The following is a 15,773-nucleotide window of genomic DNA, read 5'->3' on the forward strand; positions in this document are numbered from 1 at the left end:
TTTCCTAACAAAAATAAACCCAGAATCCATTGGAGAAGAAGAAGAAGAAGAAGATACCCAAAAAGATTTGAACAGGTTGCCCCCATGCAGGATCGAACTACAGACCTTCAGTTTACAAGACTGACGCTCTACCACTGAGCTATAGGGGCGACCATACAGTCGTTACCTTTGAATAAACAAATTCATCGCATTAACCAAATATGAAGAGAATGAAGGCAAAGTTTTCTCTCACTAGCTAGCTCGTTTAAGTAAAAAGAAGAAATAGAATATGAAAAATCTGATAGAAAAGAGAGGCAAGCTGGATATATATATGAGACAAATAATGTATTATACATAAATTGATGTTTAAATTATCATTGATATATCATTACTGTACGCAAGGAAGTGTACCCTTATTGAAGAGCATTAAACAAACAACTTTGTGGAAGCCAGCAACGACTGCCATTGGCATTACATTGCACCCTCAAATGTTATATATTATTATAGTTGTAATATGATACGTAGAGAGCGAGAGAGGGAGAGAGAGTAATTCAGAGAAATACACATTAATTATGATCATCAATAATAGAGAGCGGCCATGGCATCTTCATCCTGGCAGCAAACAAAGGTGAGGAACTTCTCCATGAAGCGCTGGCACTGTGGGCATTTTAAGTTCTCCGGGATCCTCCCGGCGGTGATCGGAAACTCGAAGCGGCTGCAAGGATGAGTATCCATCAGAAGCTGCTCATGGTAACCTTTGAACGAGGCAGGAAACCTATAGAAAAGCCAACAGCTTTTGTTTTGATTCAATTCCACACAACAATGATATACAGGATACACGTAAATATATATCAGCAAAAGTACAGTTGGAAGTTTAAATTTAAAATACAACCATTCTTATCTTCAGCTAAGTTTGAATGGCCGGGATAATAGCCTTGATGAGGATTGGAGCAGATTGGAGCATCTAAAGTTTGAATCAAATAGGCTCCATTACAAAACCCATCTGGTTCCACACGATCCTTCCATTTGTCGAACTCCACCACGGTGGACATCATGGTGGTGAAATGGCCGTTGACGACGACCTCCGATCCCCGGCTGAGCACCGCCCAGCCTCCGCTCTTGTCATAGCTGAGAAGCTTCTTGATCTCTTGCATCATCTGGTCGTGTTCGTCGACTTTCCCAAGCTGAATCTTGGAGAAGAGCTAGCATGCTCTCCAACCGGGTCCAGAAGTTATACCATGTCATCAGCTCCTGCCACGTGTAGCTCAAACCCTCGGCTTCAATGGCCGCGATCACTCTCCGGACTTGTTCCTTCTTGCGACTCTTTCCAACGTACACCATCTCTAGTGGTATTCCAACAGTTTTTGCCACTGACTTTGCTCTGGTTGTGAATCTCCGGATCCACTCGATGTCATCCCCTCCATACATGAATATGTATTTTCCCTCTTTGATCTGATTAACAAAACATAAGAATTTGTGGGTTTTGATTGATTTTCTCGAATGTGACAATTAATGGTACTGAACTACATATATAAATAGCAAGCTAAGAAGATGAACTAGAGCTTACCCAGTCGAGAATTGTTTGGTCGATGCCATCAACAAGCAACTCAAGCCTCCAAGTCTCCTCCTTCCAAAGCGCTTCTTCCCTGAAACTGGTGAAGGGAAAGGCGTTGCTTCCCCAAATCCACATCATGTGGATGGCATTGGGGCTCACCACTCTTCCTTGCGGGTCGAGAACCACCAGGGTAGGCTTGTTCCTGAAGTGCCACTTCTCCTTCACGAACCTAATCACAGCTCGATCGATCACAGAAGGGTGGTGCACTGTGTACCAGGGCATTGTTGATTGCAGGCTCTCGAACTTCTTCTGGATAGGATCCGTCCACTGCGCTGAGGGATCCATAATTGGAATCCACACGACCTCATAGAGAGTGTCCCTCACTGCGACGTTTGTTCTAGGCTCGTAAATTTGCTCAAGAATTGAAAGCTCATCCGGAGAGATATCTGGCCTTGATATGAGCAACAATACATTCTTCCTCCTCAGAACTTCGAGGTTAACCTGTTTTTAACATAGTGGACAAAGAGCTTACTTGATATGTGCAACAGTTAACTAAAAGTACTGCAATTAAATAAAATTCTCGATAGTGATATATATATATATATATATATAAATTGTTAGCAGAGTGAATTATCATTGAAACCCGTCTTTTAGTAGCTCCATCAAAGAGTGGCTGAATGTCGTCCTTAGCGTAAATCAATGCCTTGAGAACTTTCATGTTATCCATGTGGATCATGTTGAAGATGTTCACCAGTGACTCATAAGCTTCGGCCTCTTTCTTTTCCTCTGCACCAAATAAACTATGATAATGTGTCTAATTGATAGAGATCTACTGGCGACCGGATATTACCATAAAATTCAAACAGGTTAATGCTTACCCACGACGCTGTAACAAATATCCAGAAGCTTCTTAAGATGGTCACATATATATGTTGTTGATCTTGTGAGCCAAGGTCGATAGCTCCCACGCCTCGGTGGTGCTTCCTACATACCTGAAATTATCATACATATATATGGGCATTATCAAACTAGTCTTAATTATCTCAGTGTGTCATTTTGAGTCGTGAAATTCATTGAAACATACCCATGGCCAATGTTATTGAGGCTAGCAATCTGTGCAGCAGAAGAGATGATGCCTCTAATGGACCAGTAGACGGCGGTTGGCATGGTGCCCATTGCGCGGCGGACATGGCGGGCGCATCCTGTCTAATATATGCTGGTGGTAGCCCCTTGAAAGCCACTATGCACCTGGCTAAGTTCAAGAAGGCCTTGATGAGATTGTTAAGAGCGTCAAGCTGGGGTTTCAATGTCCCGGAGTGCTCCATGACGACCGGCAAGTGCCTAAGAATCGCAACTGATCATTTGGCGAGCTGGTTTGATGAGTAAATCTGAGTGAGGAGCCAGAATTCTACGTAGTTCAGAGCAAAGGCTGCTAAGGTTAACACCAGCTTATAATTAGCATCCCATGGATAGCTGGATAGCATCTTAAGCAGAGAGATGGTTGTTTGATGCCCGTCAACGCCACCCAAAGAGTGGTATGATATCTGAAAACATGCATATATATTTATACACACACACACACACGACAATGAGATTCTATATACGATATGCATGATACGAAAATTGGACCTTTTGTTCATGTATAACCTCGATGGAAATCCGATCAATAACGTAGGCCAACCCCTCGAGCATGGCAGTGACGACTGCTTGATCCGATCTGTCCTGATCCACCTGTTCCGGCAGGATTCTTTCACTACCCTGAAGTACAAAATCACAAACAAATAAGCAGCAAAATTCATTTGATCTGATATATATATATATATGTGTATATGGTATATATACGTGGTGGTGGACTTTGTGTCGGGAAACATAATTTTGGTTAACTGATTGTACAAAGTGGAACAGGTCGATCGAGTTCAGTAATCAAAGTAATTAACAGTACCGGCACGCTGGAGGCGCGGTTAAGGATATCCTCAACGAGTTGAAGAAGAGGTTTGAGGTCGATTTCACGGCCATCTGGGTGGTGGATTTCCTGAATTTGGTTCGTCACGGCATTGTCGTGGGACGTCAGGAACATGCTCCGGTCACCGCTTCTCTTCACTAGTTGCTGGGCGGAAGTAGAGACTACCGGCGGGGCACTTGATCGGAGCAGTTGGACATCATTCCTAATCCGTGGGAGCTGCATGTTGGCCATTGTAGCTAACTAGCTAGGAGAGGCTGCAATATTCAAAGCAGCAGCAGGAGGAAGAAATCAACTAATTAATCAATGGTGCTTCGAATTAATTGCAATCTGGGTCTGGCTGGCTGGATGGGGCCTTTATATAGCCATGGGAAATGGAATAAAGCATGCTAGAACTGAAGATGAATCATCTTCTTTGCTTCCAATCAGGTTTAAACCCCACCCGGCCACATCGTTATGGAGAAGCCTAGCGAAGCAAAGGATAATGCTATTCGGCCCAAAGTGGTGGCCAAAGACGTGTCACCACATATATATAATGAAATTATCTTCAAAGTATCGCGATATTTTCAATGAAAAGAGGATAGTCGAAATTTTAAAATTTAATTTCTTTCTCTCTCTCTCTCTCACATTCTTTGTGTAATACCTCGTATCTTCATGAAGTTGCTATGTAATTTAGATGAATTTAAAATACCAAAAAGTAGGTTTGATAGTAAAATAAATCGCCGAATCGACTAGAAGGAGTATCCCGGGACTTAGATGCCTAAAGAAAATGGTACAGCAATATCAAGTATTTCGAGATAAGATTTATATGACATAGAAAGAAATCTGATTTAAAACAGTTTTCGGTATAGCTAGGATTCAGACTAAGGAACCGAATGATGGTAAGGGATTTTCGAGGAGTCAATGGGACCCCGAGTAGGACTATATTAAATATAAGAAACAACCCTTAAGTGGTTTCAGAAAGAAACAAAAGAATTTTCAATAAAAATACGGTCTTACTTATATTCGGACCTAAGTGTAATTTATTAATTTTGGCCGAGGAGGTCGAAATGATGGTTTTTCTAGATTTTCAAGGGTGAAATGAAGATTTTGGAACTTAAGCGACTTGATGCAATTATTGGATAAATCAGGGGCTTGAGAAGGAGGACCAAAATATAAGAGGAAGTTTTAATGGGGCCAAAGTGTAAATAGCAAAAAATGAAGAAGGAAGCTTAGCCATTGTCGCCGTTGCCCACTACCATCACTGGCCAACCTTCGGGCGATACCGTTGAGGCCGTCTGGGGGTACGAAAATAGGCCCCACAACGTGGGGGTTTGATTAGGATCGGAGATGGGTTAAGATCGGCCAAGCATGGCCATGATTTGACAGAAAATGGCAAGGCATGGCCGCGATCGTTGGATTTTTAGGAAGGACGATTCGCACGAAATCATCACGATTTGAGGCCATTAAATGGTTATAAGGATGATAAAGGCATCAATTTGACCAGGTATGGCTCGATTGGGCTTCAAAAACGGGTATAAATAGAGGTTTGAATGTGGCCGAATGCATCAAAAAATTTACTTTGGATTTCTCACGTTTAGGAGCGAATCAGAGGTCTGGGATAAGGGGCTTTTATTCTACATGTATTGAGCATAATTTCTGGAGAATTTCGTGAAGTTTCATTAAGGTTTGAAGGTGTTTCGAAGCTCGTCGAAAAACGCAAAGCTTCGCCGGAACTGGACTGTAAATCGTCCATTCAGGCTATTTTCAGCGAGTTTTTCGGCCATATGAGGATGCCATTGTGATCGTCTTGAGGAGAGATTCAAGGTGGTGTCATCAGATCAGCCATCGGAGCAGGTCGCCGGAGAAGATGACTGGAAGTAATTTTTATATTTTTTAAATGCTGAAAATATACAAAATTCAAGAAAAAATATAATTAAAGGAAATAAAATTATATAAAAATATCCATAAATTCAAGAAAAATGAATATTTTATTTTGATGAATTTTTATCTTGGAAATTTCTTGAGGAGATAATTATTTAGATTTTTGAAAGAAAATGTAAATGGAAAATAAATATGAGGGATTTTTATAAAATTCTAATAAAATTCCATAAGGATAAGGAATTTATTTTATGAGTTTTGGTGATTTTTCATGGAGGATATTCGAAGGAAATCAAGGAGAAATAAATTTTCTCAAGGAAAAGTAATTATGGAAATTTGAGAAAATAGGAGAAAAATATGAAAATTTTCCAGAAAATTCCAGAGGCTTATAAATATTATTTTATTAATTCTTGTGAATAAAAAGTTGGAAAAAAATGCTTGAAGAGGTATTTATTTGGAATTATCGACAGAAAAGTAGGAAGAAATTAGAGAAAATTTATGAGAAAATTGAGAAAATAGATATTGATTTTCTTTTGAATACATATGATATCTACTGTATCGTTGAGGCTTGAAGTTGAACTATAGAGCGCTTGACACGAGAATCGAGGTTGGGCACGCATTTCGAGAAATCTTGAACTTAGCCCCAAGGTGAGTGGTTTTACCGGAAAAACTTGTTTGTGGCATGTGAATGGTTTCCTGTGAGTTGTTCAATTCAATTCCTGTGCATATTCTTGTTACTTTTGATCATTTTTGATTTATTGTGAGTGGTTGGTTTCGTGCGATGGTTCATCCAAACGATTATTTACACATGCATTAAATTTCGTACGGTAAATTGCATATATTGAAATGTTGATTTTATGTTATGTATGTTATGATTTTCAGCATTGGCATGTTATGTGTTGTCCATGTGGGACGCGGGTTGTTAACCTGTGACGTGGCTCTTGAGTGACAACACTCGGGATGTGTGCCGAGAATTAATGTTATGTGACCCACTTGGGACGGGGCTAAGATGGACTTCACCTTATGGTACTCAAGTGGCGGGGCTGAGAGTGGACACCACCCCGGTTGTTGGCTTAAGTGGCGGGGCTGAGAGTGGATACTACCCTAGATTCCTTTGAGCAATAGCATTAATACTGAGGTGTCGTTGATTCCGGGGATAGTGCTGATGTGATACTTTTGGGGCTAGGGTTGCGTTGCGTTTTGGAATGCTTTTGAGTAGGAGCGTAATGCCTAACAATGATAATGGGGTGATTCTCGGGTTCATATGTCTAGGTTGTCCCTTTTAAGCAGGATTGTGTTTACCAATGGGTCGATGTGGTCGTGTCGCCTTTAGAGAGATTGCATTTTCCCCAGTTAAGGCTAAGTGCTATGTGGGATTCTCTTAGGCTGGGGTATGTCAGAATTTGTCGGTTTTATAGATGATTTTGCATATATTCATGAAAATATTTTTGAACTCTCACTTAGATGATTCAGCATCTAATTTGGACTATGTCCCTGGAATATTCAAACGTTCTAGGTGAAAACAGTGGCGCCAAGGGAAATGATGTCGTCGAGATGTAACTGCTATGTTTAGTTTTCGTAGGTTTTTGTCTATGATTACGATGTTCAGAAGTTATGTAATATTTTGATATTTTCATGTGAAACATCGATTTGGTTATTTAATTGTAAAAGGAATTGTCGGTTATATATCATTGAGGTTTCGATTTTGCTTCCGCTGCTGTGATTGATAATACCTGTCTTAGTCTATTAATTTTTAAATTTTGATATGCCGAGAAGGTATAATTGGGATTGTCGGGAAATGATTATGATGAGGGTATGTATATCAAGAGACTTATGTTGTGTGTATGATGTTGAAAAAAAAAATTATTCCTGAAATCTCGAGATAATGAGCGTTCTGGGAAGACGGGGCGTTACACTTTGCCTGACCCATTTTCCTCTCATTATAGCCTTCTCTATCTCACTCTCCCATGCTCCCATTCGAGGAGGCTTGTTCCTCCCTTCCTCTCGTTAAGGCCATCTATCTCTCTTTCTCTCCTGCACGTCCGACCGAGCCTTCGGCCTCTCTTGGGCTCGTTTCGACCATCTCTCTCTCTCTAGCCCCATGTAACAGTGTCTCCAACATCCCTTGGCTTGATCCAAGTCCAATCTACAAGGAGGTATGTCTTTAGTTTTATTAACAATGATTTTCAGCAAAGGTATATGCGAGTGTTGGGTTTGGCTGAAGGTTTAAGCTTAGATTTATGGAGATTCAGCCATTGGATCTTGTTGATTTTTGGGTATGTTGGCCAATGAGGATAAGAGTGTTAGGTGGTTGCCTCGGATCCCTGGAAGGCAATTGGCAGTGTGTTTAAATGGGTGTTGGGTTTGTCCGAAAATTTAAACTTAGATCTATGGAGTTTCGGCCGTTGGATCTTGCTGGTTTTTGAGTATATTGGTTGATGGGCCCTTAGGTATCGGGTGGTTATCTCTGATCGACAAAAATCAGCGGCTACAGTGGCCGGTGGTGGCTGACAGTGCATTTTTAAGTTTGACCGAAAATTAAAACTCAAATCTACTAAAATCTAACCATTAAATTTGTCCCATTTTTTTGTATGTTAACTTTCTTGACTTGGTGTTTCTGATAATAGGCTCTGATCTTGGGAAGCTTAGGCCGGCGTTGGTTGCCGAAGGCATTGGTGGCGATGGTTACATATATACATATATTTATATAAAAATTAAAATAATTACAAAAGAGAAAAAAGAATATGTAAATATATATAAATATATGTATATATGTAATCACCGCCACCAATGCCTTTGGCGACCACCGCCGGTCGAAGCTTCCCACGATCAGAGCCCACCATCAGAAATACCAAGTCAAGAGAGTTAACATACAAAAAAAAGGACAAATTTAACGGTTAGATTTTAGTAGATCTGAGTTTTAATTTTTAGCCAAACTTAAAAATACACTGCCAACCACCACCAGCCACCGTAGTCGGTGGTTTCTGGCGATCAGAGATAACTAGCCGATACCCAAGGGCCCATCAACTAATATACCCAAAAATCAGCAAGATCCAACGACCCAATCTCCCTGGATCTAACATTAAAGTCTCGGCCAAAGCCAAACCCAAAAAATGCGTATATACATATATATGATGGATGTTTGCGCTGATGACTAAAATGTTTAAAAGACTTACCTCCCTCCTTATAGATCGGAGTCAATGGAGATGTTAGAGTGCCTCAGAGTGAAAGAGATCGAGAAAGGGCCGGAGATGAAGTCACACGGGCGGAAAACGACAACTCTTCTTCGATTCGAGAAGAAGGGTCGCACTACAGTCGGTTTCTCTTTGAGCGACAGGGAAGGTCAAACAAGAGAGAGTAAGTGAGAGAAAAGATAGTGAGAAGAGAGAGAGAGTAAGTGAGAGATTAAGCATCGGAGGGAAGGACTCAAATTTTAATAGTGGTATTGCTATCAATTGAACCATGGGTGAAATTGTATTTCCGTTTTGGAGTGGCACTTCTTCCGGCCGAATAACATTATTCGCAAAACCCCTTTTTCACACCCCACCATCTCTCTCCTCTTTCAGAAAGGGTGTGCAAAAACTGCAAAGGATCCTCAACATCCTACTGGTGATGAATTTAATTAATGACAATGTGACTGGTTAATTAATTATGAATATAATTAAGCTACAAATTCGACAATTAGAGCGCCGTCACACCAAGATCAGTACAGTCCCAGCGAACAATCTTTAATGATATATTCAGTCTTCATTGATCAGGTAGTCGTCAAATAAGGCCGTTAATTAATTACGTACGTCCCCGCAATAATGAATATTAATCTTCACGAGTTGGCTGTATTAGAATCCACAGATTACCGTACATGTTAATTAACTTTCCACTGTCTGCTTAATTGCTTGCTCTTAGTTTCTGCTGAACTCAGTGGTATAATGTAATTTCTAGTTTAAGTTTTCAGAAACCCTATCAGTATTTAAATTAATTTGATAGTTATTTTAATAAGACATATAATACAAAATGTTAATAAATTCATTGTTATCCAAATATATTCCGGCAAATCCTCCACCATTATTGCCAAGCCCAAAAATTTCAAAAAAAAAAAAAAAATCAAGTATCTCGTCTCATCAAACTTATATAAAAAATAACAAATCTTATAATTATAAAAATATTTAAATATAATTCATCTTTGCTCGCTAAATATTATTCATTGGTGGCACTTCACTGACTCAAGGATCGAATACTAAACTAGAGGACCCAACTCTATCTATCTTTCTTGCGACAAATTTTGGTGATGGGACCCAACTTAATATTTATTAAACCAATTAAATGTGATACCTGAATTAATACACAAGTAAATTTAAAATCTCAATAGATTCCCCAATCATTATCATCCCTAGAGATTGCAAAGATTGCCACTAATTAATGTGACAAATACTCTTTTATTTTCTCTTCTTTTGAAGGGTTTTCTTTCTGGAAAGGAAACAGAGAAACTCAAACATCCCTTGCGGCTGCTTGCGCCCAGTAGTGCAAGATATATAGAGGCAACCAGAATAAATGAAAATTGAGATTTATATGATCATAAGGTACACACAAAAGTGTCTTTATTTGACAACATTAAATATAAAACAAACAAACATTGTCAAAGCCAAGAAGTGAGGGCCTTGGCGCTACATTTCACACAAATCTTATTATATATGGTTGTATATATATATATGGTAATAGTAAGGCAAAAGCTTTATTCATATCATCAGTAGAGAGCGGCTATGGCATCTTCATCGTGGCAGCAAATAAAGGTGAGGAATTTCTCCATGAAGCGCTGGCACTCGGGGCATTTCAGATTATCCGGGATCCTCCCGGCAGTGATCGGAAACTCGAAGCGGCTGCAAGGATGAGTATCCATCAGAAGCTTGTTATGGTAACCTTTGAACGAGGTAGGAAACCCATCAAGTTCCACACGATCCTTCCATTTGTCGAAATCCACCACGGTGGACATCATGGTGGTGAAATGGCCGTTGACGACGACCTCCGATCCCCGGCTGAGCACCGCCCAGCCTCCGCTCTTGTCGTAGCTGAGAAGCTTCTTTATCTCTTGCATCATCTGGTCGTGTTCGTCGACTTTCCCGAGCTGAATCTTGGAGAAGAGCATGCTCTCCAACCGGGTCCAGAAGAACCATACCATTAGCTCCTGCCATGCGTAGCTCAAATTCTCGGCTTCAATGATGGTGGTCACCCGCCGGACTGGTTCCTTCTTGTGACTCTTTCCGACGTATACCATCTCTAGTGGTATTCCAACAGTTTTCGCCACCGCCTTTGCTCTGGTTGTGAATCTCCGGATCCACTCAATGTCATCCCCTCCATACATGAATACGTATTTTCCCTCTTTGATCTGATTAACCAAACATAAAACATTGTGGGTTTTGATTGATTTTCTCAAATGTGACAATTAATGGTACTGAACTATTACATATATAAATAGCTAGCTACGAAGATGAACTAGAGCTTACCCAGTCCAGAATTGTTTGGTCAATGCCATCAACGAGCAACTCAAGCCTCCAAGTCTCCTCCTTCCAAAGCACTTCTTCCCTGAAACTGGTGAAGGGAAAGGCATTGCTTCCCCAAATCCACATCATGTGGATGGCATTGGGGCTCACCACTTTTCCTTGTGGGTCGAGAACCACCAGGATGGGCTTGTTCCTAAAGTGCCACTTCTCCCTCACGAACCTTATCACAGCTCGATCAATAATCGATGGGTGGTGCACTGTGTACCAAGGCATTGTGGATTGTAGGCTCTCGAACTTTTGGATAAAATCTGTCCCTTGCAAAGAGGGATCCACAATTGGGATCCACACAACCTCGTATAGAGTGTCCATCCTCACTGCATGTGTTCGAGACTCTCTATAAATCTGCTCCAAAATTGAAAGCTCATCCTGAGAGATCCCAAGCCCAGATATGAGTAGCAACACGTTCTTCCTCCTCAGAACTTCAAGGCTAACCTGTTTGCAACAACAATAGCCAAAGAGCTTAATTACTCGATCCATAGGGAACATATAAAATTAATCAAAAATAATATTGTCATTAATGATAATGTAAGAGCTCTTGGTAGAGTGAATCATGTATAATGTTACATACCCTTCTTTTCGCACTTCCATCATAAAGTGGTAAAATGTCGTCCTTGGTGTAAATTAATGCCTTAAGAACTCTCATGTTATCTATGTGGATCATGTCCAAGATGTGCACCAATGACTCAAAAGCTTCGGCGTCTCTCTTTTCCTCTGCACCCAATAAACAATTAATGATGATATTTAGTGGAGCCACATATAAATAACTGTAATTACCATAAACTTCAAATTGGTTAATATTATTTACCCATAAGACTGTAACAAATATCTAGTAGCTTCTGAAGATGGTCATGTATGTTGTTGATCTTATGAGCTAAGGTCGAGAGCTCCCAAGACTCTGTGGTGGTTACTAAAAACCTGAAATTATCACATGGCCATTATAAACCTAGCTAGTTTAATGCTGTACATAGTAGTTATGGATATATAACTACTAAATAATTTTGGGTTTTTATTCTATACAGACTTGAGATGCAATAATTTAGTTAAAACATACTCATGGCCCATGCTACTGAGGCTTGCAATCTGTGCAGCACAAGCGATGATGCTTCTGATGGACCAGTAGACGGCGGTTGGCATGGTGGCCATAGCGGCGGACATGGCGGGCACATCCTGTGTAATATATGTCGGCGGTAGCCCCTTGAAAGCGGAAACGACCCTGGCTAAGTTCAAGATGGCCTTAATCAGAACGTTAAGAGCATCAAGCCGGGGTTTCAGTGTGCCGGAGTGCTCCATGATCACCGGCAATTGTCTAAGAATTGCCACTGATCTGGCGAGTTGGTTTGAAGAGTAAATCTGGGCGAGGAGCCAGAATTCTCCGTAGTTCAAAGCAAAGGCCGCTAAGGTCAGCACAAGCTTAGCATCCCATGGATAGCTGGCTAGCATCTTAAGTAGAGAGACGGTCGTCTCATGCCCGTCTATGCCAGAGAAAGAGTTAAATGCTATCTGGAAACGTAAAGTAATTAATGAAATTGAAGATTGTTAATTTTGTAATTATCATGTATCATAATAAGAAAATTAGAACTTTTGTTCATGTAACCTGGATCGAGATCCGATCAACTACGTAGGCCAGCCCCTCGAGCATGGAAATGACCACTGCTTGATTGGATTTGTCCTCCACCTGGCTTCTGTCCATGCCCTGAATTGGAAATCACAAGAAAATTGTATATATAATATGAAGGAGATGGATCCAATTCATTAATTTGTCGGAGAAATATTTCCTCTACCGGCACAATCATCTCCTGAGTAGGCAACATGGAAGCGCGGCTAAGGATATCCTCTACAAGTTGAAGAAGAGGTTTGACGTCTATTTCACGGCCATCTGGGCGATGAATTTCCTGAATTTGCTTCATCATGGAGCTGTCCTCGGACGCCAGGAACATGCTCCGGTCACCGGTACCTCTCATCGCCAGTTGCTGGGCCGAAGCCGCAGCGGCCGGCATGTACTTGCTAGGGTCGACCATTTGTGGGGCATTCCATCCAAGCTGCTGTTGCGGATTAGCTCTGATCATCGGCTGCGGATCGGCTCTCATCATCTGAGGATCTGTCCTGATGAGTTGCGGGTCCCTCCTGGTGAGCAGGGGATCGTTTCGGATTAGTTGGGGATCGGGTCTGATCATCTGGGGATCAGTCCTGATGAGTTGCTGGTCACCCCTGGTGAGCTGGGGATCGTTTCGGATGAGTTGGGGATCATTTCTGTTGAGTGGACCCTGCACCGGCGTCAACTTGCTGGCCATGGCAAGAAGAAGCTGCTGCTGCTGCAGGAAGTCAAGGCAGAAATCTGGGGGTTGGGGAAGGAGGAGAGGAGGGCTTGTGGTGCTTCCATTTGCAATCCGGGCTTGGCCTTTATATACCCATGGGCGGGCAACGGAATAAAGCAAGCTACCGGTGTTGACAGCTGAATCCACTTCTTTGCCTCTAGTCAAGTTCAAAACCCCCACAACGTTAAGTTGAAGCGTCCTAGAATCCACTTCTTTGCCTCTAGTCAAGTTCAAAACCCCCACAACGTTAAGTTGAAGCGTCCTAGCCTATCAAATTAAAGCCTTTCTCAGACCCCACAACATCTCTCCTTTTCCTTATGGCTGTCCAAAGAATCCCAAGAAGTACTGCTGCTGAATCTAGATCCGAGATCTTCATCAGCCTAATCACAGCCTCTATTAAATAACCCTAGACCTACTGTATCTATCATCTCTTCAACAGATCAATTAATTCAATCAATCATGTGGGCATGGCAGTACGTAATATACATATAGCTATACTTTCCTTCCTTACTAATTGATACCCATATCGATCATTGAGAGAAAAGAATGATTCCATTCCTTTGTTCTATTACCCTAACGTCGGCATTACTTGGTTACAGTGTTGGAGAAAGAAACTAAAACGCCAAGGCAAGTAACATGCAAGCTACCAGTGTTGACAGCTGAATCCTCTTCTTTGCTTCTAGTCAAGTTCAAAACCCCTACAACGTTAAGTTGAAGCCTCCTAGCCAATCAACTTAAATCCTTTCTCAGACCCCACAACATTTCACCTTTTCCTTTTGGCTGTCCAAAGAATCCCGGGCAGTACTGCTGCTGAATCTAGATCCGAAATCTGCATCAACCTAATCACAGCCTCTATAAACTAGCCCTAAACCTGCTGTATCTGTCATCTCTTCAACAGATTAATTAATTCAATCAATCATGTGGGCATGGCACTACGTAATATACAATGTTTTAAAAATTGAATCGGAGGGCAAATCGACCTAATAATTAGGTCACGGGTTAATTGATTCGACACGTAATTCGACTGAATAATATCATATATATATATATATTTTATAATTAAATAATATATATTTAAAATACTAATATTTTATATATTATTTGGAGAAATGTTATTATTAACTACTATACAACTAATATTTTATATATAATTATTATATATGTTATTATAAAATTAATTAATAATTAAAATTTTAAAAGTGAGTGAAGGGTGAAAAAAATTAGGTTTAATCCGATTCTCAGTTCACTGGTTCATCCAAATTTTGATCGGTTTTGAGCAGATTGAAAGACATTTGACTTTTTAAATTAAACCGGACCGGATAGGCCACCGATTCCTGGTTAAACCGATTTGATCGGCCGGTCCGATTCGATTTTTAAAACATTGGTAATATACACATATATATATATATATAGCTATACTTTCCTTCCTTACTAATTGATACCAATATCAATGAGTAAACCCAGAAAAGAAAACTAAGCGGCCGGAGAGAAAAGAATGATTCCATTCCTTTGTTCTATTGCCCTAACGTGGGCATTACTAGGTTACAGTGTTGGACACAGAATTAAAACGCCAAGACAAGCAACAAGTTCGTTCATTTCTTTAACAATCACAGAGCCGCCACCCATGAACGAACAGCACTAAAGTCAGTATACAGTCCCAACATGACTAAATTAAAGCACCCAGATCCGACAGCCGGGCAACCCATGCAGCTAGCGCTGTTGATTAGAAAATTAAAGGGAAAGGCACAGACAAATCAAGCTTTCTGTGAGATATGCATGTCTTGTTAATTTACGTTATTAAGGCAGCCAAAGTTGAGGATGCTCGATCTTGAGCTGCACAATCTTCATGATTTTCGGTACCAGTATCCAAAGATTAACGTGCTTCGTGCCATGAATTAACAACTAATATGTACCTGTTACTGATTAATTTTAATTGGGTCCAACCCCATTATTCGGTGAAGACGATAATACAAGAAGAAGAAAGATATGTCTGATCAAACTAGCTTATCTCCATTCAGTCAGACCCAATGGGACATAGTCACGTTGTTATCAAAAGAGATAAATATTTTTATTTATCATATATATATATTAATTTTAATATATATTAAAGTACCAAAGTTGTTGCACATAATTTCCGGCCAAAACGTTGCCATAGTTTTTTATTTTTTAGGAAATAATATTCCTTCTAGTTAAAAAATATCAATTTTTTTTTATTTTACTTCCCAACCGTCTCATTAATTCTTATCTATAACCTTTTTATTTTTTTATGTTAGCTAGACGAAATTCTGAAAATTGTCTTCAAAACAGTTCAGTCTAGTAAGATGGTTTTCCCATTTTTACGAGGACACAAATGAAAGAATTTACCTATTTAGTCTCTCAGTAGTCATTCAAAAACAAACTCCATTGAATGTTCGGGAGAAATTAACGAATGATAAGCTATTCTAGGAAAACTTTGATGATTAACTCAAATAAACTGTCAAGGACGCATTTCAATGTTATTACAAGGTAATGACATATTATCACTAAAAAGCTTAATTTTTATTTTGAAA

At 40.2% G+C, this 15,773-nt stretch overlaps 1 protein-coding gene, 1 non-coding gene and 1 pseudogene across 8 annotated transcripts in view; all 3 read right to left on the reverse strand.

Moving 5' to 3' along the window:
* Positions 1–77: 77 nt before the first annotated feature.
* Positions 78–149, reverse strand: TRNAT-UGU (transfer RNA threonine (anticodon UGU)). Its single transcript has one exon. It is a non-coding gene; the product is annotated as a tRNA-Thr (tRNA).
* A 232-nt stretch (positions 150–381) lies between these two features.
* LOC127804872 (protein SIEVE ELEMENT OCCLUSION B-like) lies at positions 382–3,808 on the reverse strand (annotated as a pseudogene).
* A 6,094-nt stretch (positions 3,809–9,902) lies between these two features.
* LOC127804871 (protein SIEVE ELEMENT OCCLUSION B-like) overlaps positions 9,903–15,773 on the reverse strand; it is a 64,700-nt gene continuing 58,829 nt past the window's right edge. For 5 of the 7 annotated variants that reach the window (XM_052341938.1, XM_052341937.1, XM_052341936.1 and 2 more), the window contains exons 3-8: positions 12,504–12,584; positions 11,961–12,409; positions 11,715–11,824; positions 11,478–11,620; positions 10,853–11,341; positions 9,903–10,734 (exon numbers count right to left, since the gene is read on the reverse strand). In XM_052341938.1, coding sequence (XP_052197898.1) covers positions 10,096–10,734; positions 10,853–11,341; positions 11,478–11,620; positions 11,715–11,824; positions 11,961–12,409; positions 12,504–12,584 — 1,911 coding nt within the window. In that variant the 3' untranslated portion in view covers positions 9,903–10,095. Of the gene's footprint in view, positions 10,735–10,852; positions 11,342–11,477; positions 11,621–11,714; positions 11,825–11,960; positions 12,410–12,503; positions 12,603–12,690; positions 13,448–15,773 lie in introns of those variants that run through there. The other 2 variants (XM_052341942.1, XM_052341941.1) reach the window with 2 other exon arrangements.

This window comes from Diospyros lotus, chromosome 6 (genome assembly GCF_014633365.1).
Source record: "Diospyros lotus cultivar Yz01 chromosome 6, ASM1463336v1, whole genome shotgun sequence".
Classification (NCBI taxonomy): domain Eukaryota; kingdom Viridiplantae; phylum Streptophyta; class Magnoliopsida; order Ericales; family Ebenaceae; genus Diospyros; species Diospyros lotus.